Genomic DNA, 17,827 nt, shown 5'->3' on the forward strand with positions numbered 1-17,827 from the left:
CACCAATGAATGTGCTTGCTGCCAGGGTATGCATGTGCCTTGTTCTTCCCTCCTGCTGGGTGACTAACTGGTCTGGAGAAAAATATCTGCTCCTTTTAATTGAGGGAAATGGGAGGTTAAAGCTTTTCATGGCATGGAGGTAAATAACAGCACCTGGTAAATAACATCCCTTTAAGCCTCTATTAAAAAGGAGAAGACATTGTTTTTCTCTCCAGGCCAGTTGGCAATGCAGCCCCCTACTGATTTAAAGCCTCTTTTTGTTACTTTAGCCATGAACTCAGCTGCACATCTTCACTGCAGTTCAGCCTCTGAGCACACGAACTGGGTTTCTAAGCCTGGATTAAACCCTGAGATGCAGCAGCTGGATTCTGTCTTGGACAAGGCTAGGCCCAGCAAAGGGATAAAGCTATTCCTGTGGGTGGATCTCCAGTCAATCAAGCAGAAGCATAGATGTGAATTAAGGTCTCTGCAGAATGTTCCTTTTGGTGGTTTCAAATGTTAGGGGAATAAGAGAAATGGGCTCTATTTCCCTGATTGCCTGTATCCAGCAATGTGGACTGTTTCAGGTCATTATGGTCTTTAGAAGCAGAGCTGGTTTTTATATCCCGCTTTTCTCAACCATAAGGAGTCTCAAAGGAGCGTACAATCACTTTCCCTTCCCTCCACCCCCAACAGGCATCTTGTGAGGTAGGTAGAGCTGAGAGTGACTAGCCCAAGGTCACCCAGCTGGCTTCATGTGTAGGAACTGGGAAAGCAACCTGGTTCTCCAGATTAGAGTCCGCTGCTCATGTGGAGGAGTGGGGAATCAAACTCAGTACTCCTGATTAGAGTCCACCACTCTTGGGGGTTTCCAATTAGGAAAAAAAGGAAAACTAAGTGTGTGTGGGAAAAACAACACAATAACACATACTGTGGGGGAAGTAGAGAGAGAGAGAACTTTTTCTTCTTTCCCCATAACAGTAGAACTCAGGGAAGGACTCAATGATATTGACTGGCAGCAGATCCAGGAGAGAGGAAAGAACGCACTTCTTCACACAAATGCACAATTAACCTAGGGAACTCATTGCCACAGGATGTAGTGATGGCCATTAGCTTAGCTGTCCATAAGAGGGAGACTAGATTGATTCAGAAAGTGGGGGGGGGGGGGCGATGCATCAATGGTTGTAAGCCTGATGGCTAAATAGAACTTCAGTGTTCAGGGGCAGAGTACCTCAGTACACCAGCTGCTTGAGATCAACAATGCAGGGAGGGCTTGGCTTCCACAATTTGCATGTAGGCATCTGGTTGGCCATGGCGAGAAGACTGATACTTAACCACTGATATGGCTAACAGGAAATAGCAGGCCAGATAACTTACATAGGTGGTGGCTAAGCATTCCTGTTTTGCCCAGAATGTTCCCACTACTTCCAGCTGTACATTAGGGGGCTCAGCCAGCCCTAGAAACCACTGTCTGAAGGTTCAGTGAGAAACATCTCTGCTCCTCCCCACACCCATTCATAACATGAAATGACTCATTTGATCTCAGGCCAGAAAGCATCAGGAAAAGTACATAAAACCAGCCCACCCGCCTCCCTTACCTCTTTGTATCCAAATCTTTCACTCTGTGCCTGATGCCGAAGTTTGCTGCAAAGAAAATGAACATTACCAAAAACAGTTAGCAAAAGAATCCCCAGCGCCTCTTGGAAAGCACGAATACTTGCCCATGGCCGGCCATGCAAAACACACCCCTCCAACCCTTGCAAGCCAGGCATTATGCTCCTAAATAACACCTTTATATCCTTTCACTCACTTCGACAAACAGCTCCTCTTTCGACACTTCATTTGCCCATCAGCTCCTTATGCCAAGTAACCAAGGGACCAAGTGCCCCTCACTTTACAGAAACTGGATTGCAAACATACCAACAGCTGTGTTTCCCCAAGCACTTGGAATGTTTGTGAACATGCCGTATAACGTCCACGCGTCGCCACGTGATCCCGAGCTGTGCCTTAAAAGTCTCCCGCCGGAGGAGAGGTAGGACCTGGCAACCCTAAGGAGGCCCCAGCTTCAATCCTTGGCATCTCCAGTTTAAAGGATTGCTGTGGCAATTTGACTCTATGGCATTGAAGTCCCTCCCCTCCCCAAACCCCGCCCTCCTCAGGCTCCGCCCCAAAACCTCCCGCCGGTGGTGAAGAGGGACCTGGCAACCCCAGCTCCTCCTCTGGAGCTTCTGGTCAAGGCTCAGCTGAACCAAAGCTGAGGACAAATGCCCGTTTGCTGCTGTGGAAGAAAATCCAGCTGGCCTGAGCTGTGGGAGGCTGAAAACTGACCGTGACTAACAGCCCTGTTTTGTACAGACACAGATTCTTTGTGTTCAAGCAGCAATCCGGGCTGGGCCCAGAGACAGCCGATTCTGCTCCTGCCACAGCTGCTCCCCGAGCCAGCAGCAAGTTCTTTGCCGAGCCATGTGCAGCACCTGGTCAAGATGCAACTCCAAGGAAGTCCGGCTGAGACCAATGGCTCACCAATTGGAAGTTCCAAGTAGTCAAGAGACAGTAGCCCTATGTAATCTGCTTGGTTCTCTCTAGATGTCCCAGCTGCAGATGAATACACAGTTTAAAAATAACTTTTCCTTAAATAGAAGATGGGACCAAGACATCTTCCCTTCATTCTTCAGAAACAATGCATCTCTCTGGCCCAGCCACATGAGCAACACCCTCCGCCAACTTCCTGCCATTTCCTGTGACATCAGAACAAGCGCTGGTCCTCTCGGCTTGGCAGCGTGCCTGGCAACACACTGGCCGTTTGATGTTCAAGAGGCACGGCTGCTGACTCACAGTGGGTGAAGGACAAAGGTGCTCGACGGATTTTGGGAACGTCTGGAACCACATCTGAGTCCGACAGAACCTTGAAGAGGTCAACACATTTTTTCCAGAGGCTAAGCTTTCATAAATCAAAGCTCACTTTGTCATTTGTTTCTGACGAAGTGAGCTTTGACTCACAAACGCTTAGACCCTGTAAAAAAACGGTTGGTCTCTAAGGCGCTACCGGACTTGACTTCTGTCGTGCTACTGCAGACTAATAAGAGCCCGGTGGCGCAGAGTGGTAAGCTGCAGTACTGCAGTCAAAAGCTCTGCTCACCACCTGAGTTCGATCCCGATGGAAGTCGGTTGTCAGGTAGCTGGCTCAAACTTGACTCAGCCTTCCATCCTTCCGAGGTCGGCAAAATGAGTCCCCAGCTTGCTGGGGGTAAAGGGAAGATGACTGGGGGAAGCAATGGCAGACCACCCCGTAAACATAGTCTGCCTAGTAAACGTCGGGATGTGACGTCACCCCATGGGTTAGGAATGACCCGGTGCTTGCACAGGGGAATACCTTTACTGAAGACTAACATGTCTGCCCTCCTGAAACAATCTCCTGAAACTATGGTAAAAGGCTTTAAAAAAACAACACCACCCCGTCTGTTCTACCACTTCAAATTCTAGGAGCCCACCCAATTAGTGGTGTAAGAAAGAAGCTGTCATAACAGCTGGGCTGGCTCAAAGAGCATTCTGGCCTTGAGAGGTTCATGCCCTAGGGAATTACTGATGGGAGGGTACTGGGAACACCTGAAACTAATGAGGCCCATGATGTGAAGGAGGGAGGGTGTTTCCACGGAGAGCTCCTTTCAGGTTATCATCTTGGGCCACGGGAACTGGCAGTAAGACCATATGCGATCAGTTTTGCTTTGTGAGTAGTTAGCACGGCTACTTAATTGTTTTAAGTTTCTTTTTTACTGCCTGTGTTGGAATGAGAGTTTGCTTTTTTTCCTCTCTCTCTCTGTACTCAATAAATTCTGTTGACTGATTTGAGCAAAGCTGTGAGGCGAGTTTGTGCGTGGCTCTTACCCTCCCAGAAACGAACCTCAAGGCTGGAGTAGTAAAGCCTGAGTCCAGGCCCCTCTGTTTTGTCTTCAGAGGTTGGAACCCCCATACAAGAGGCATGCAAAGCATTTGGACTTAATAGATGCAGACTCTTCAGCAACTCTTTTGCAGGTGATTATATTGGGGGTGGCAGTGGCAGGCCGCTCTGGGCGCACGATGGGAGCAGCAGGTCTCCGATGAGCAGTGCCCTTTGTCTGCCCGGCCATGACGATTTCATCAGTGGGTTGAGCTGCTGTGGAGGTCAGTGACCCGGGCCTGGCTTAGCATGGGAAGTAGCCCTAAAATCACGTCAAATTTGTATTTGCTCAGGAGGCCTGATAAAAAGCTTCACTGTTCTTAAGTCTACAGCCAAGAGCTCAGGGACCTCACAGGACAGAGCCACATTCATACACTCTCTAATCTGTTAGCACATCCTACGTGGCGCTGGCCAAAGTCTCCTCCGATCAAGGCTGAACCCAGCGCTGCATTCCAACACCCACCATCTGCTATACGTTCATGACCCACACAGAGACAATAGTCATCTCTGGTTAGGAAAAACCAGACCAGTCTTGGACACTGCCTGCACAATTGCCTGATCTTGGACAGGGCCTACTTTCAAGTCCTCCAAGGCTCAGCCCCAGAGCTTATTTTGAATGCCAGGGACAAACCCCAGGACCTTATAAATAAAGTCTGTACATTTCAACCGGGATTGTGTGGGAAACCTTCCAAGGGACTGTGCGCCATGTTGATTGGAGAGAAAGCCATTTAGAATTTCTGCCCTGGCTTTCAAAAACGTCTTCAGCTGATTCAAAAGTTCAGCAGACTGTAAAGAGATTGTGTGATTACTCTGCCATGAACTTGGCCGGCAGAACATTTCCCATTGACTGCTAGGACTATCAACTTCAAGGCGGGGGCCTGGATTTCCCCTGGAATTGAACATCAGTGGCTACTAGCCATGGTGACTAAAGGGAACCTCCACAATCAGAATACGCTGGTAGTTGTGAATCCACTGACCTCTATACGCTGTTGCTGGACACCCAGAGGAACTGGTTGACCACAGTGTGAGACAGGATGCTGGACTAAATAGACCACTGGTCTGATCCAGCAGGGATCTCAATCACAAGTGATCTCTAGGTTACAGAGAACTCCCTGCCCCAGGATGTGGTGATGGCTGCCAGCTTGGAAGGCTTTAAGAGGGGAGTGGATGCATCCAAAGGTATAATTAAGTAATGCCTAAATGCATATTTGCATACAGGCACTCATTTGCACTGGAGCTGGAACTTAATCATAGGTGGTTGTGGATCTTGACACATTCACTAGGGTTGTGCAGAACTAAACTGAATAGGTCAGACAGGAGGAGTCTGGAGCGTGAAAAGCAGATGTTCTACCATTGGGCCATGTGTGTGTGTGTGTTAAGTGCCGTCAAGTCGATTCCGACTCATGTTGACCCTATGAATGAAAGTCCTCCAAAATGTTCTATCTTTGACAGCCTTGCTCAGATCTCGCAAACTGAAGGCTGTGGCTTCCTTTATTGAGTCAATCCATCTCTTGTTGGATCTTCCTCTTTTCCTGCTGCCCTCAACTTTTCCTAGCATGACTGTCTTTTCCAGTGACTCTTGTCCTCTCATGACGTGACCAAAATACGATAGCCTCAGTTTAGTCATTTTAGCTTCTAGGGTCAGTTCAGGCTTGATTTGATCTATAACCCATTGATTTGTTTTTTTGGCAGTCCACAGAATCTGTAACACTCTCCTCCAGAACCACATTTCAAAGGAATCTATTTTCTTTCTATCAGCTTTCTTCACTGTCCAGCTTTCACACCCATACATAGTAATACGGAATACGATGGCATGAATTAATCTAGTCTTGGTGGCCAGTGACACATCTTTGTGGCCAGTGACACACTGGGCCATGGCCCCTCCTCAAAGGTGGGATGACCCAGAGCTCCAGGCAAACCATGAAGTATAGTGTCCAAATCATGTGAAGTGATGGTATCGCTTTACTCTGCTCTGGTTAGACCTCACCTAGAGTACTGTGTTAAGTTTTGGGCACCACAATTTAAGAAAGATGTAGTAGATAAGCTGGAACGTGTCCAGAGGAGGGCAACAGAGATGGTGAGGGGTGGTCTGGAGACCAAGTCCTATGAGGAAAGGTTGAAGGAGCTGGGTATGTTTAGCCTGAAAAGGAGAAGACTGAGAGGGGATATGATAAGCATCTTCACGTACCTGAAGGGCTGTCATATAGGGGATGATGCCGAGTTGTTTTCTGTTGCCCCAGAAGGTCGGACCAGAACCAACGGGTTAAAATTAAATCAGAAGAGTTTCCATCTAGGCATTAGGAAGAATTTTCTAACAGTTAGAGCGGTTCCTCAGTGGAACAGGCTTCCTCGGGAGGTGGTAAGCTGTCCTTCCCTGGAGGTTTTTAAGCAGAGGCTAGATGGCCATCTGTCAGCAATGCTGATTCTATGACCTTAGGCAGTTCATGAGAGGGAGGGCATCTTGGCCATCTTCTGGGCACTGTGTGTGTGTGGGGGAGGTAGTTGTGAATTTCCTGCATTGTGCAGGGGGTTGGACTAGGTGACCCTGGTGGTCCCTTCTAACTCTGATCCACTGACCCCCATTCGCTTTCAGCCCTGTCTCTGAAAGAAGGATTAATTCACTGATTGGGCTTGAATGATGTGAAGCTGCAGTCCTCTTTAATCCCATATGATAAGGAAGACCATATGACTGGAAGGATCAATTGCAGTCAGAAACCCAGGTGCGCCCCTCTTCTGAACTCCCCACTGCTGCACCATCTGTGCTTCCGAAATCCCAAAGGTTATTACTCACCTGATGAAGTAGCAGCAAAAAATGAGGCTGAGGACAAAGACGAAGATGCCAGTGCCAAAAATCACCATGTAGATGTTCAACGGTAAATCCTGGAAGGTGATGGGGGGCATCGTGCAAGATCTGTTGGTATAAATCAGCCCCAAACCGCAGAAGCATCCTTGAAGCAAGGAAAGAGACAGAAGACAAATGACTGGAGTGAAGGCAAGCAGAGCACAGAAGGAGGATGTTCTTCGCCTGAGCAATAAATTTGAGCCCTCTCTTCTCCCCCCCCCCCCGCCCCTGACTCTAGTATAATTTAGAATATATATTGATTGGCCGGTGGCCAGAACTGGTTGACATATTTATTTAAAGAATTTATATTCTGCCTTTCAACATAAATGCCCTCAAAGTGGCTTGCAAACAAAACCGATAAAGAAACGGAGAACATAAGCCTAGAAGAGCAGCCCTGCTGGATCAGATCAAGAGTCCATTTAAGTCAGCCTCTCATTTCCCACGCTGGCTAAACAAATGCTCCTAGAAGTCCACTTATTTATTTAGATATTTATATCCTGTTTTTCTCCTCACTTAGGACCCAAAGCAACTTACAACATCGTTCTCCCATCCTCCACTTTATCCTCACAACCACCACCCTGTGCACGTTATGCTGAGAGAGAGAGAGAGAGTGACCTGAAGTCGCTCCACCAGTTTCCATGGGCAGAGTGGGGATTTGAACCTGGATCTCCCAGAACCTAGTTAGATGCTCGAACCACTACACCAAGCTGGATCTAAAGCCTTCTCTTGCTGTTGTCTCTCACAGCACTGCTACGCTAAGGCGCACTGCCTCTGAACACTGATTGCTATTGATGGACTGCTCCATTTGTCGAGTCCCCTATAAAGGTGAAATAAAACAAGTACAAATCAACATTACGATTACCCAATAAATAATAATTTGGAAGATGCAAAATCACGTGCATATGCTCAGGAGAACGTGATGAGTAAACAGCCACATCAAACTAGGCAAGAAGAAGAGTTGGTTTTTATATGCCGACTTTCTCTGCTACTTAAGGAAGAATCAAACCGGCTTACAATCACTTTTCCCTTCCCCTCCCCACAACAGACACCCTGTGGGGTAGGTGGGGCTGAGAGAGTGTGACTCGCCCAAGGTCACCCAGCTGGCTTTGTGTGTAGAAGTGGGGAAACAAATTCAGTTTACCAGATTAGCGTCCACTGCTCATGTGGAGGAGTGGGGAATCAAACCTGGTTCTCCAAATCAGACGCCACCACTCCAAACCACCATTTAACCACTACACCACGCTGGCAAAACGACTCTTCATTACCATTCAAAGTATCAAAGAAAAGGACAGACTCTCATGGGGCCTAAATGTGGTTCGCTCCAGAGTTCCAGAGCTTGGGACACCACCGAAAAGGCCTTCTCAATGACACTTTTTCTTATTTCTGAAGGTTTGGCTACAGCATAGTAAGACCACCAAGATTTGAATCCTCATTCTTCCATGGAGGTTTACAGGATGGCCTTAGGATACTCTCTGCCCAGCTTACCTCACAGGGTAGTTACTGTATACTGCCCCTTCTTTCCTGTCTGTGCGTTTTTTTAAATTGTCATTTTTATTTTTAGAAAGCTTGTTTTAATAGTTTTGATTGGTCACCACCTTGGGGTCCCTAAGTGGGTAGGAAGGTGGCATAGAAATGGTTTAAATTTATTTTTATTTATGTTTCTTACAGCCCATCTTTTTCACTAAGAGCCAAAGAGGATTAAACAATGTAAATCAGTGCAATCAACATAATAACACATCTTATAAACTAAGTAATAAGGCTAGGATTATCAGAAATCTGAAAACAAAGCTCAAATATTTGACATGTATCAACAATGCCAAAAATTGGAATTATATAGATAGATTAATATATGCTATACACAGTGGTGTATAGATAATATATGCTATAGATAATATATGCTATACACAAACAGATAATATATGCTATACACAGTGGTGTGGTCCACAGTCCCCTTTATTAAATCACCTTTTTGAACCATAAATAAATACACAACAATAATAGCGTGAGATTAAAACAGAGAAGGGGAGAAGGACATTGTGAGCCACTTTAGATTTACACTGGGGGGAAAATGGGATATAAATAGTCAAAATAAAATTAAAAAATAACCAAGTTCTTGAAATGATGACCTTAACTGATGGCCAGGTTCCTGAAAGTGAAAGTGGTCATTTAGATACTCAGGCCGCTGGAAGTCATACTACTAGTAGTAGTCAAAACCAGTACTTTGAATTGAGTCCAGAAACAAATTGGAAATCACTGAAGATTATTTAACAATAGCATAATATGCCCATAGTGGTCAGTGTTGGTAAATAATGCCGAGCCCCTCCAGCAGCTAGTCCTCAAACCTGATCTCAATCCCATATTTATCCCAACCTTCCTCCAAGGTGCCCAGGTAACAAACCTGTTCTCTCCCCTTCCAGTTTAGCTTCACGACAATCCTCTGAGGGAGCAACAGGCACAAGGTCACCAGGCAATCTTCACTGCCTGAGCAGAAATTTGAACTCAAGGCCCTCCCCCCATCTTGGATGCTCTAACCACTACACCGATTGGGCCAGACAACAAATGAAGTAAGATGTGGAGAAGAGAACGGCACTGAAGATAGCCTCCTTCACTTGGCAAGACCAGAGGTGTACCTTCATCCCTCTATGAGTGCTACATCAACTTAAGTGCTTCACTGAAGTAGCCACCTCAAACCAGACTATACTTTTGTATTAGATCACACAATACTTTGAGGACAGCCGTTCACTTCCTCCAAGGGGCTCAGAGTGGCGGGCATGGTTCTCCCCACCTAGATTGCTCCTCGCAACAACCTGACAAGGTAGATTAGGCTGAATGACTAGTCCAAGGTCACCCAGTGAACTTCAAGCCGAGTAGAGATTTGAACCTGGATTTTCCAGGTCCTAGTCTGACATGCTGACCACTAAAAACAGCCATCAATTGATCAGACAGGCCTGTTTTTACAGGCCTGTGTGAATTAGCACTGAGCAACCACCTGCCACGCTGGCATAGAGGCCACAACATCAATTCCAGGCAGCTACCGATGAACATAATAATAATTATGTGCTTTCAAGTTGCAACCAACTCATGGTGACCTCAGGACCATGGGGTTTCAAGACAAGAGATGAGCAGAGGCGATTTGCCATTACCTTCTTCTGCACAGCAACCCCATTCTTCCTTGGTGGTCTCTCCTCCAAGTACTAACCGTGGCTAGCTTCCAAATTCTGAAGAGATTGGACTAGGCTGGGCTATCAGGCTGCTACAGCTGAACATACCCCTTTAAACAGGTACACTTGTTTTATGTTATAAATAAGCAAGAGTCTTAAAGACTAACAAGGTTTTATTCCATCATAAACTTTCATGGACTGCATTTTTATTCTGGAATAAAAACTGGTTGGTCTTTTAGGTGCCTTCAGACACCTGTTCTTTGCAGCAACAGACAAATCAGGCTACCTGTTATTCTTTTATTCCATTCTTGATGCTTGTGGACCATCAGGCCATAAGTAAAACAAATTCAATACATTCCATAATACACAAATAACACACAAAACACACAAAAATATAATATCTAAACAGTACTGTTAAAAAGAGGTATCATTAAAAACCATAGATAAAATTTTTGCCACAGCGAGGGTTACATTTGGGTCAGTATCAGCCAATAACTTTGCAACTATACCTTGCTTTAAGGCAGGTCCCCACCTCCTACTGTATATTGTGATCAATTTGTCTCTGGCGAGATCATGCTTTTTACAATCTACAAAAAAAATGCCAGTGTCCAATACCGACACTGTTTGGCATTACCGAGACTGCTTCACATTAAGCTCTCTACAGAGAATCTTGCAAAATTGACTCTTGCAAATGACAATAACTAATACATTACTTGTTCATCTGCATGTGTGCTTATGCACTCCGGCACTCAATCCTCCGTGCGCTACGCCAATTAGGTTGTGTAGCTGAGTCAACAACAGAATAGATGGCTAAACAAACACCTGAAGAAAATCAAAGGAGTTATATTGGGCTCAACTGCCTTTGATCTTGAAAAGGCAATTGTACAGCAGTCCCATTAACGCCCTCTACCTCCTCCCAACACTGTTCTGCCTGGAGCCACAAATGGGTGAACAAGGTGACCTCTGAGACACACTTAGGGCGATTTCACACATGCTGAATAATGTACTTCCATTCCACTTTCAATGAACTTTAATGATTGTTTGCAAGTGGATTTTGCCGTTTCACACAGTAAAATCCAGCTGCAAAGTGCACTGAAAGTGGATTGAAAGTGCATTATTCGGTAAGTGTAAAAGCGCTCTTAGAAACACAGAATCATAGAGTTGGAAGGGACCGCCAGGGCCATCTAGTCCAACCCCTGCACAATGCAGGAAATTTACAAATACCTCCCCCCCAACATTTCCAGTGACTCCTACTCCATGCCCAGAGGTCTTCATGGCTGCAGTATGACTGGCTCGGTCATGACTTCGGCCAAACCAAAACCAAAAGTTGCATTTTGTCAGAACTTTTGTGCTGCCAAAATGCAGCCCCATTTTAAATGTTTTTTGGGGGTCAAAAGAGCATGAAAGTTATTTCCTGAGGGGGGGGGATGTCAGTCTGTTGCCCCCACAACTCCAAGTGAGAGCAAAGCAATTGGCTCATTGACCAACCTGGTTTTGTCCTGGAACCATGTGATTGGCAACATGGTGCTACAACAGCATCATTTCTGTTGACGGGATCCCTGGTTGCATGAGCTAATTCAAAGAGGGATGGACAGAGAGAAAGGCTGGTGCCAAAGCAAACTATTCATGACTAGTCCATCAAAACAAACTGCCCACATCTCCTGGAGTCACAGAAAGGATGGCTATCAAAGGCTCCTACAGGAATGTACTTCAAGGCCAGTGCAAATTCGATTGGCTGAAAACCAGATGGTTTTGGATGCAGCATGAATAGAGAGCTGTCTGACAATCATAAATGATGGAAGAGCAGTGGTAGATTGTGTGATAAAAACAGAAAAACTGTACTTGCCTTCAGATATCCATCACACATTTAAACCATTTTTCTTACATGAGAAAAAAAACCACACCAAAATGTTTAAGCAATTGTTTAACATAATATGTAATTAAACGTTCAGAAAAACGAAGGACTCAAGATTCAATCATCTTTGACACCCCCAAAGCATAATATGTCCCCCTCCATGTTTGACGGTGGGGATGGTGTTCTTGGGGTCGTAGGCAGCATTCCTCCTCCTCCAAACATGGCGAGTTGAGTTGATGCCACAGAGCTCGATTTTTGTCTCATCTGACCACAACACTTTCACCCAGTTCTCCTCTGGGTCATTCAGATGTGCATTGGCAAACTGCAGACGGGCCTGTACATGTGCTGTCTTGAGCAAGGGGACCTTGCGGGCTCTGCAAGATCTCAGTCCTTCACGGCGTAGTGTGTTACCAACTGTTTTCATGGTGACTATGGTCCCAGCTGCCCTGAGATCATTGACAAGTTCCCCCCGTGTAGTTCTGGGCTGATTCATCACCATTCTCATGATCATTGCAACTCCACGAGATGAGGTCTTGCATGGAGCCCCAGACCGAGGGAGGTTGACAGTTAGGGTTAGGGTTGTCACCTTCTCATCAAGCTGCTTGGCAATAGTCTTGTAGCCCAGTCCAGCCTTGTGCAGGTCTACAATCTTGTCCCTGACATCCTTGGACAGCTTTTTGGTCTTGGTGGCTAGTTTGGAATCTGATGGATTGATTGCTTCTGTCGACAGCAGAACCCTAACCCAAATCTGGCTGGTTGATAGGGGATCAAATACTTACTTCAGTCATTATAATGCACATCAATCTCTGACTTTTGTCTTCTGGGTTTCTGGGGGTTTTCCTGTTGTTATTCTGTCTCTCACAGCTACAATAAACCTACCATTAAAATTATGGACTGGTCATTTCTTTGTCAGAGGGCAAACAGGCAAATTTAGCAGGGGATCAAGCACTTTTTCCCCTCACTGTATATCAGAGTTTATTGGACTATGTAGATATAGGATTGTGTTGTACAAACTGTTTTTGCTTTGATATTGCTCACACTTTGGTAGCTTATCGATAGAATATTTTTGCACCCTGTAATATTGTTGTGTCGCCCCTGTGCTAATTTCCTAACTGTGCAGTATCAGTACAGTGGTGTCTTTTTTTCCTCTACAACCTCCAGGTAGTAGCTGGAGATCTCCTGCTATTGCAACTGATCTCCAGCCAATAGAGATCAGTTCACCTGGAGAAAATGGCCGATTTGGCAATTGGACTCTATGGTATTGAAGTCCCTCCCCAAGCCCCGCCCTCCTCAGGCTCTGCCCCAAAAACCTCCCGCCGGTGGTGAAGAGGACCTGGCAACCCTACCAAGAGATCTGATGCAGCCCCAGCAGTACGGGTGCTTGTTCATCAGTGCCGGGAGCAGCAGCAAAGACAAGACGGATTGCTTGGAACAGCCGTCGGTTTCCTGGCCAAAAATAGAAAATGATCAAAACATGATCAAATCCACTATTTAAAGAATCACTCCACAACAAGAGGGTATGTTGCCTTTTCTCTGAGAATCAGAACAGCTGGAGCCGGTTACAGGAAAGCCTGTTAGAAAGCAGGGAAGGAAAAATAACAAACCCCAGTGGTGATTAATAACAATTCAGAAATCATAAGCAATATATTAAGGGGAAAAAAAATAAGATGGCAGAGTGGGGGGTCCGATTCTCTGAGAAACGAGTCTCCCTCTATTAGCAGTTGCTGAGCACTAGCCGTTCAGCACCAAGCAACACATGTCTACCAAAACGGAAAAAAGAAAAGAAAACTCCAAGGACAAATGGCTATTTTAATTATATAAAGAATAGACATGCGTCTGTGGGAGCCCTTAATCCTTGAGCTGCTGGTGCAGAGGGTTCAAACAAGGCTGATGTTTATTGTTAGGTTAGGATTAGGTAGCCTAACTACACCACCTCTTTCAGGGGTCAATAATGAGTCGACCCCCTTGGGATAGGATTGCATGGATTCTTCCACCAGCCAGTATTTGATTAGGGCCAAAGGGGCACTGAGGAGCAGGAGATTCAACGTTTCCTTGTAATGTCTTTTATTAAGTGTAGATTGCATCTTGATGTGAGCAAAAAAAAATACAAAAACAGAGTAACGGTATATATGCAACGGAGATAAGAATCAAAACCGTCAAAGCCGCCAAATAAAGAGTCATGCTAAAACAAAGTCGAAACAATCTCAAGCTGTCAAAACGTACAAGTCTATAAATACCACAGTCAAAATAGCCACAAGTCACAGACTGTTGTGGCAGCTTCAAGCAACCTATCTGGGGAGGGCTGTGGCTCAGTGGTAGAGCGTTTGCTTGACATGCAGAAGGTCCCAGGTTCAAGCCCCGATATTTCCCGTTAAAAGGACTAGGCAAGAGGGTGATGTGAAAGTCCTCTGCCTGAGACCCTGCAGAGCCGCTGCTGGTCTGAGTAGACAATACTGGCTTTGATGGACCGAGGGTCTGGTTCAGTAGAAGGCAGCTTCATGTGTGTTCATGTGATCTGTTGTTCTGTGCTGTGATCTTAACCTTATTTATCTTATTCTAGATCAGGGCTTTATCCAGTCTCCTTATGGCGATATAATGGTTATTTCATCATTAAATTCTGATTTGTCCTATTTTTTTAATTCCTATAGCACTATTGTCTTTAACTTTAAAGCAAGCCTTTCTTTGATTTTAGAACAAGCTACTTTACTTTTATAATTATGCGGTTTCTCACTTTCCTTTTTGTTTCAAAGGCCTGTGGGGGCAATACTTATGATTCATCCTATTTCAAGCTGCAAGCTATTTCCTTTCTAGCCAGCTTATCAATTTAAAGCAGCATTTACTGACATGCCAGTGTGGACTGAAACCAGGCAAGGCGTGAGCATGTGCACACACACATATAAACAGTACACCACAGTGAGAATTACTCTCGAAGACAGGATGTGAACCTCCTGCGTGTTGAAGGAAGAGGGAAAGTAAGGTGAAAATAATAGTGAGAGTTGGCCTGGAACAATCCGTTCCTCCAAAACACTATCTGGGGTGAGGGCCGCGTGTGTGTATGCTCTCCTCACATGATTGAGGAACTTCCCTGGCAGCAGAAGATAACATGCGTGCACTAGGCCCAGGCAGATGGGGGTGGGAGAATATTGTTGGCTGAAGGAAAGCAAGAACAGTTTGCCTTTGGTAAGTCAATGCAAGGAGTTGTCCAGTGAGATGATGGTAGGGAGGCCCACTGTGATGTCCTGAGAGAACTCGGACCATGGCGTAAATCTCCCAAGGATCCTCCTGTCTGCCGATTGTGTGGAGATACCAGGTTGAGCAATGGTCCCGACAGACTGGGGCGACAGTCTCCTTAGGGGGTTCTCGTTGGCTGATTTGTTGGAGCTGCTGAGGGAGCAGCCCGTGAGGAGGAGGTTCCTACCTGGCTAATTCTCCCCTCCATCTTGTGGTGAACCCAGAGGCTGAGGTGCGCTTCTGGTGCAAGAGGAGGGGGGAATTTGGCTCAGACTTGGGTGCAAATAGTGCTCAAATATCCTCCCCAGCTACCAGCACTCCAGAAACAACCTGTAGGGAAGGAAACTGGGGGTCAGAAGAAGCTTTCTTAGAATGCAATCTCCCCCCCCCCCAATAACTGAGCACTGGCTTATGTCTTTGCTGTTGCAGGAAGACTTAAGCAGTTGATTTGCTGTTAAATTCCAGCGGTGTTCATTCTCCTGTAGTGAAAAGACAAGCAGGAGTCTTGCAGCACCTTAAAGATTTAAGAGTTGGTTTTTATATGCTGACCGTCTCTCCCACTTAGAGAATCAAACCGGCTTACAATCACCTTCCCTTCCCCACAACAGACTCCCTGTGAGGTAGGTGGGGCTGAGAGAGCTGTGATTCGCCCAAGGTCACCCAGTTGGCTTCATGTGTAGGAGTGGGGAATCAAACCTGGTTCTCCAGAGCAGAGTCCACCGCTCCAACAAATTTAACAGATTTATTGCAGTAGTAGCTTTTGAGGGCAACAGTCTGCTTCATTAGATGCAAGACTGTTTAAGAAAGGTCAGCTTAGACAGAGTTGCCATGCTGAGCCAACAGTGCGAGTCTTGCTTTGATAGCCAATACTCAAGCTGAGCTGGGTACCACTGATTAAGATGGAGACTGAGCCTATTGCAGGAGGATCCCATTTCATTCTTCAGTGGTTAGAATGTTGGACTAGGGTCTGCGAGACCCGGGTTCAAATTCCCACTCTACTATGGAAACTTCCTGGGTGACCTTGGGACAATAACAAATTCTTAGCCTCACCTACCTCAAAGAGTGGTGGTTGTGAGGATGAAATAAGGAGAGGAGAACAATGTAAGCTGCTTTGAGTCCCCACTGGGGGAAAAAGGAATGACATACCTCAGTGGCTCAGTGGTAGAGCGTCTGCTTGGCATGCAGATGGTCCCAGGTTCAATCCCTGGCGTCTCCAGTTAAAGGGACTAGACAAGTAGGTGATGTGAAAGACCTCTGCCTGAGACCCTGGAGAACTGCTGCCAGTCTGAGTAGACAATACTGACCTTTATTGACCAAGGACCTGATTCAGTATAAGGCAGCTTCATGTGGTCATTCATGCTTAGCAGATTGCAACTGCATATGTATGTGTATAGGGGTGGGAAAATGGCACACACAATGCAATCCTATGCTGACTGACATACCTCCGCAGCCTGTCCTGTAGCTTCTACTAGTTTTGTTCTCAATTGCTGAGCTGTTCCCACCAGCCTTCAACTCTCAGGCACTTGAGAGGACAATCCGTTTGCCACAGGGATGCTGCCAAAAATGGATTTCCCGTAGCAAATCGTTTATGTTAACAAGCTGAAGCCTTTCTTCAGTTCCTCAGTTCAATATCCCACCCTGCTGGTGAAAGTCTCTTTATTTACTACATTTGCATCTCACTTTTCTGCTGAGGAGTTCATGTGGCATATATGGTTCCCCTTTCCCCATTTTATCCTCTCAAAAATCTCAAAGTTAGGCTGAGACAAAGGGTGTGACTGGTCCAAGATCGCCCACTGAACTTTGTGGCAGAGAGGGGATTAGAACCTAGCGCTCCCAGATTCTAGCCCAACAAGGTAGCCGCTAACCCCTACCAACTCTGATGGAATGTGCAGCGACCTTAGAGTGCTTTCCAGGGAGGTCTTCTATCCAGGGACTAACCACACCAAGCCTTGGTTAGCTCCAGCAAGATGGCCGTATTGTGTATCTTCCAATAAAGGTGCTGGGACTGTGAACTGAAGGATGATACACAAGCTGAACTGGGTACCACTGATTAAGAGGGAGACTGAGCCTGTTGCAAGAGGGTCCCATTTCATTCTTCAGTGGTTAGAATGTTGGACTAGGATCTGCGAGACCCGGGTTCCAATTTCCACTCTGCTGTGGAAACCTCCTGGGTGACCTTGGGACACACACTCAGCCTCACCAACCTCGAAAAAGAAGAAGAGTTGGTTTTTATATGCTGACTTTCTCTACTACTTAAGGGAGACTCAAACCGGCTTACAATCACCTTCCCTTCCCCTGCCCACAACAGACACCCTGTGAGGTAGGTGGGGCTGAGAGAGCTCTAAAAGAGCTGTAACTTGCCCAAGGTCACCCAGTTGGCTTTGTGTGTAGGAGTGGGGAAACAAATCCAGTCCACCAGATTAGCCACCGCCGCTCATGTGGAGGAGTGGGGAATCAAACCCGGTTCTCTAGATCAGAGCCCACCGCTCCAAACCACGCTCTTTACCACTACACCATGCTGGCTCAAAGGGTGGCGGTTGTGAGGATAAAATGGAGGCAGAGGAGTAGGCTTTCTAGCTCCATCATCTTGCTTAAATCTCTATTCTTAAGTATGCACTCTTGGTCTGACAATTGGATCACAACCCTACATTGGCTGTCAAGTGATATGATAACCCTCCTGAGCTATATGTGTAGGCACTGTAGAGATCACAGGGGCACCTTTTAGCTAGGCACTGATGTCTCAGCCCTGAAACCTGAACAGGGCCACCATCTGGCTGGCGGGAAAGACTATACCACCTGTAGTGGTACATCCTGAAGTCTAG

The 17,827-nt window shown here is 46.2% G+C and overlaps 1 protein-coding gene across 2 annotated transcripts in view; it reads right to left on the reverse strand.

The window, feature by feature from the left end:
- RNF122 (ring finger protein 122) overlaps positions 1-17,827 on the reverse strand; it is a 40,607-nt gene that overhangs the window by 7,241 nt on the left and 15,539 nt on the right. For both annotated transcript variants that reach the window (XM_056860733.1, XM_056860732.1), the window contains exons 2-3: positions 6,708-6,864; positions 1,578-1,623 (exon numbers count right to left, since the gene is read on the reverse strand). In XM_056860733.1, coding sequence (XP_056716711.1) covers positions 1,578-1,623; positions 6,708-6,864 — 203 coding nt within the window. The remainder of the gene's footprint in view (positions 1-1,577; positions 1,624-6,707; positions 6,865-17,827) is intronic.

This window comes from Euleptes europaea, chromosome 14 (genome assembly GCF_029931775.1).
Source record: "Euleptes europaea isolate rEulEur1 chromosome 14, rEulEur1.hap1, whole genome shotgun sequence".
NCBI lineage: Eukaryota > Metazoa > Chordata > Lepidosauria > Squamata > Sphaerodactylidae > Euleptes > Euleptes europaea.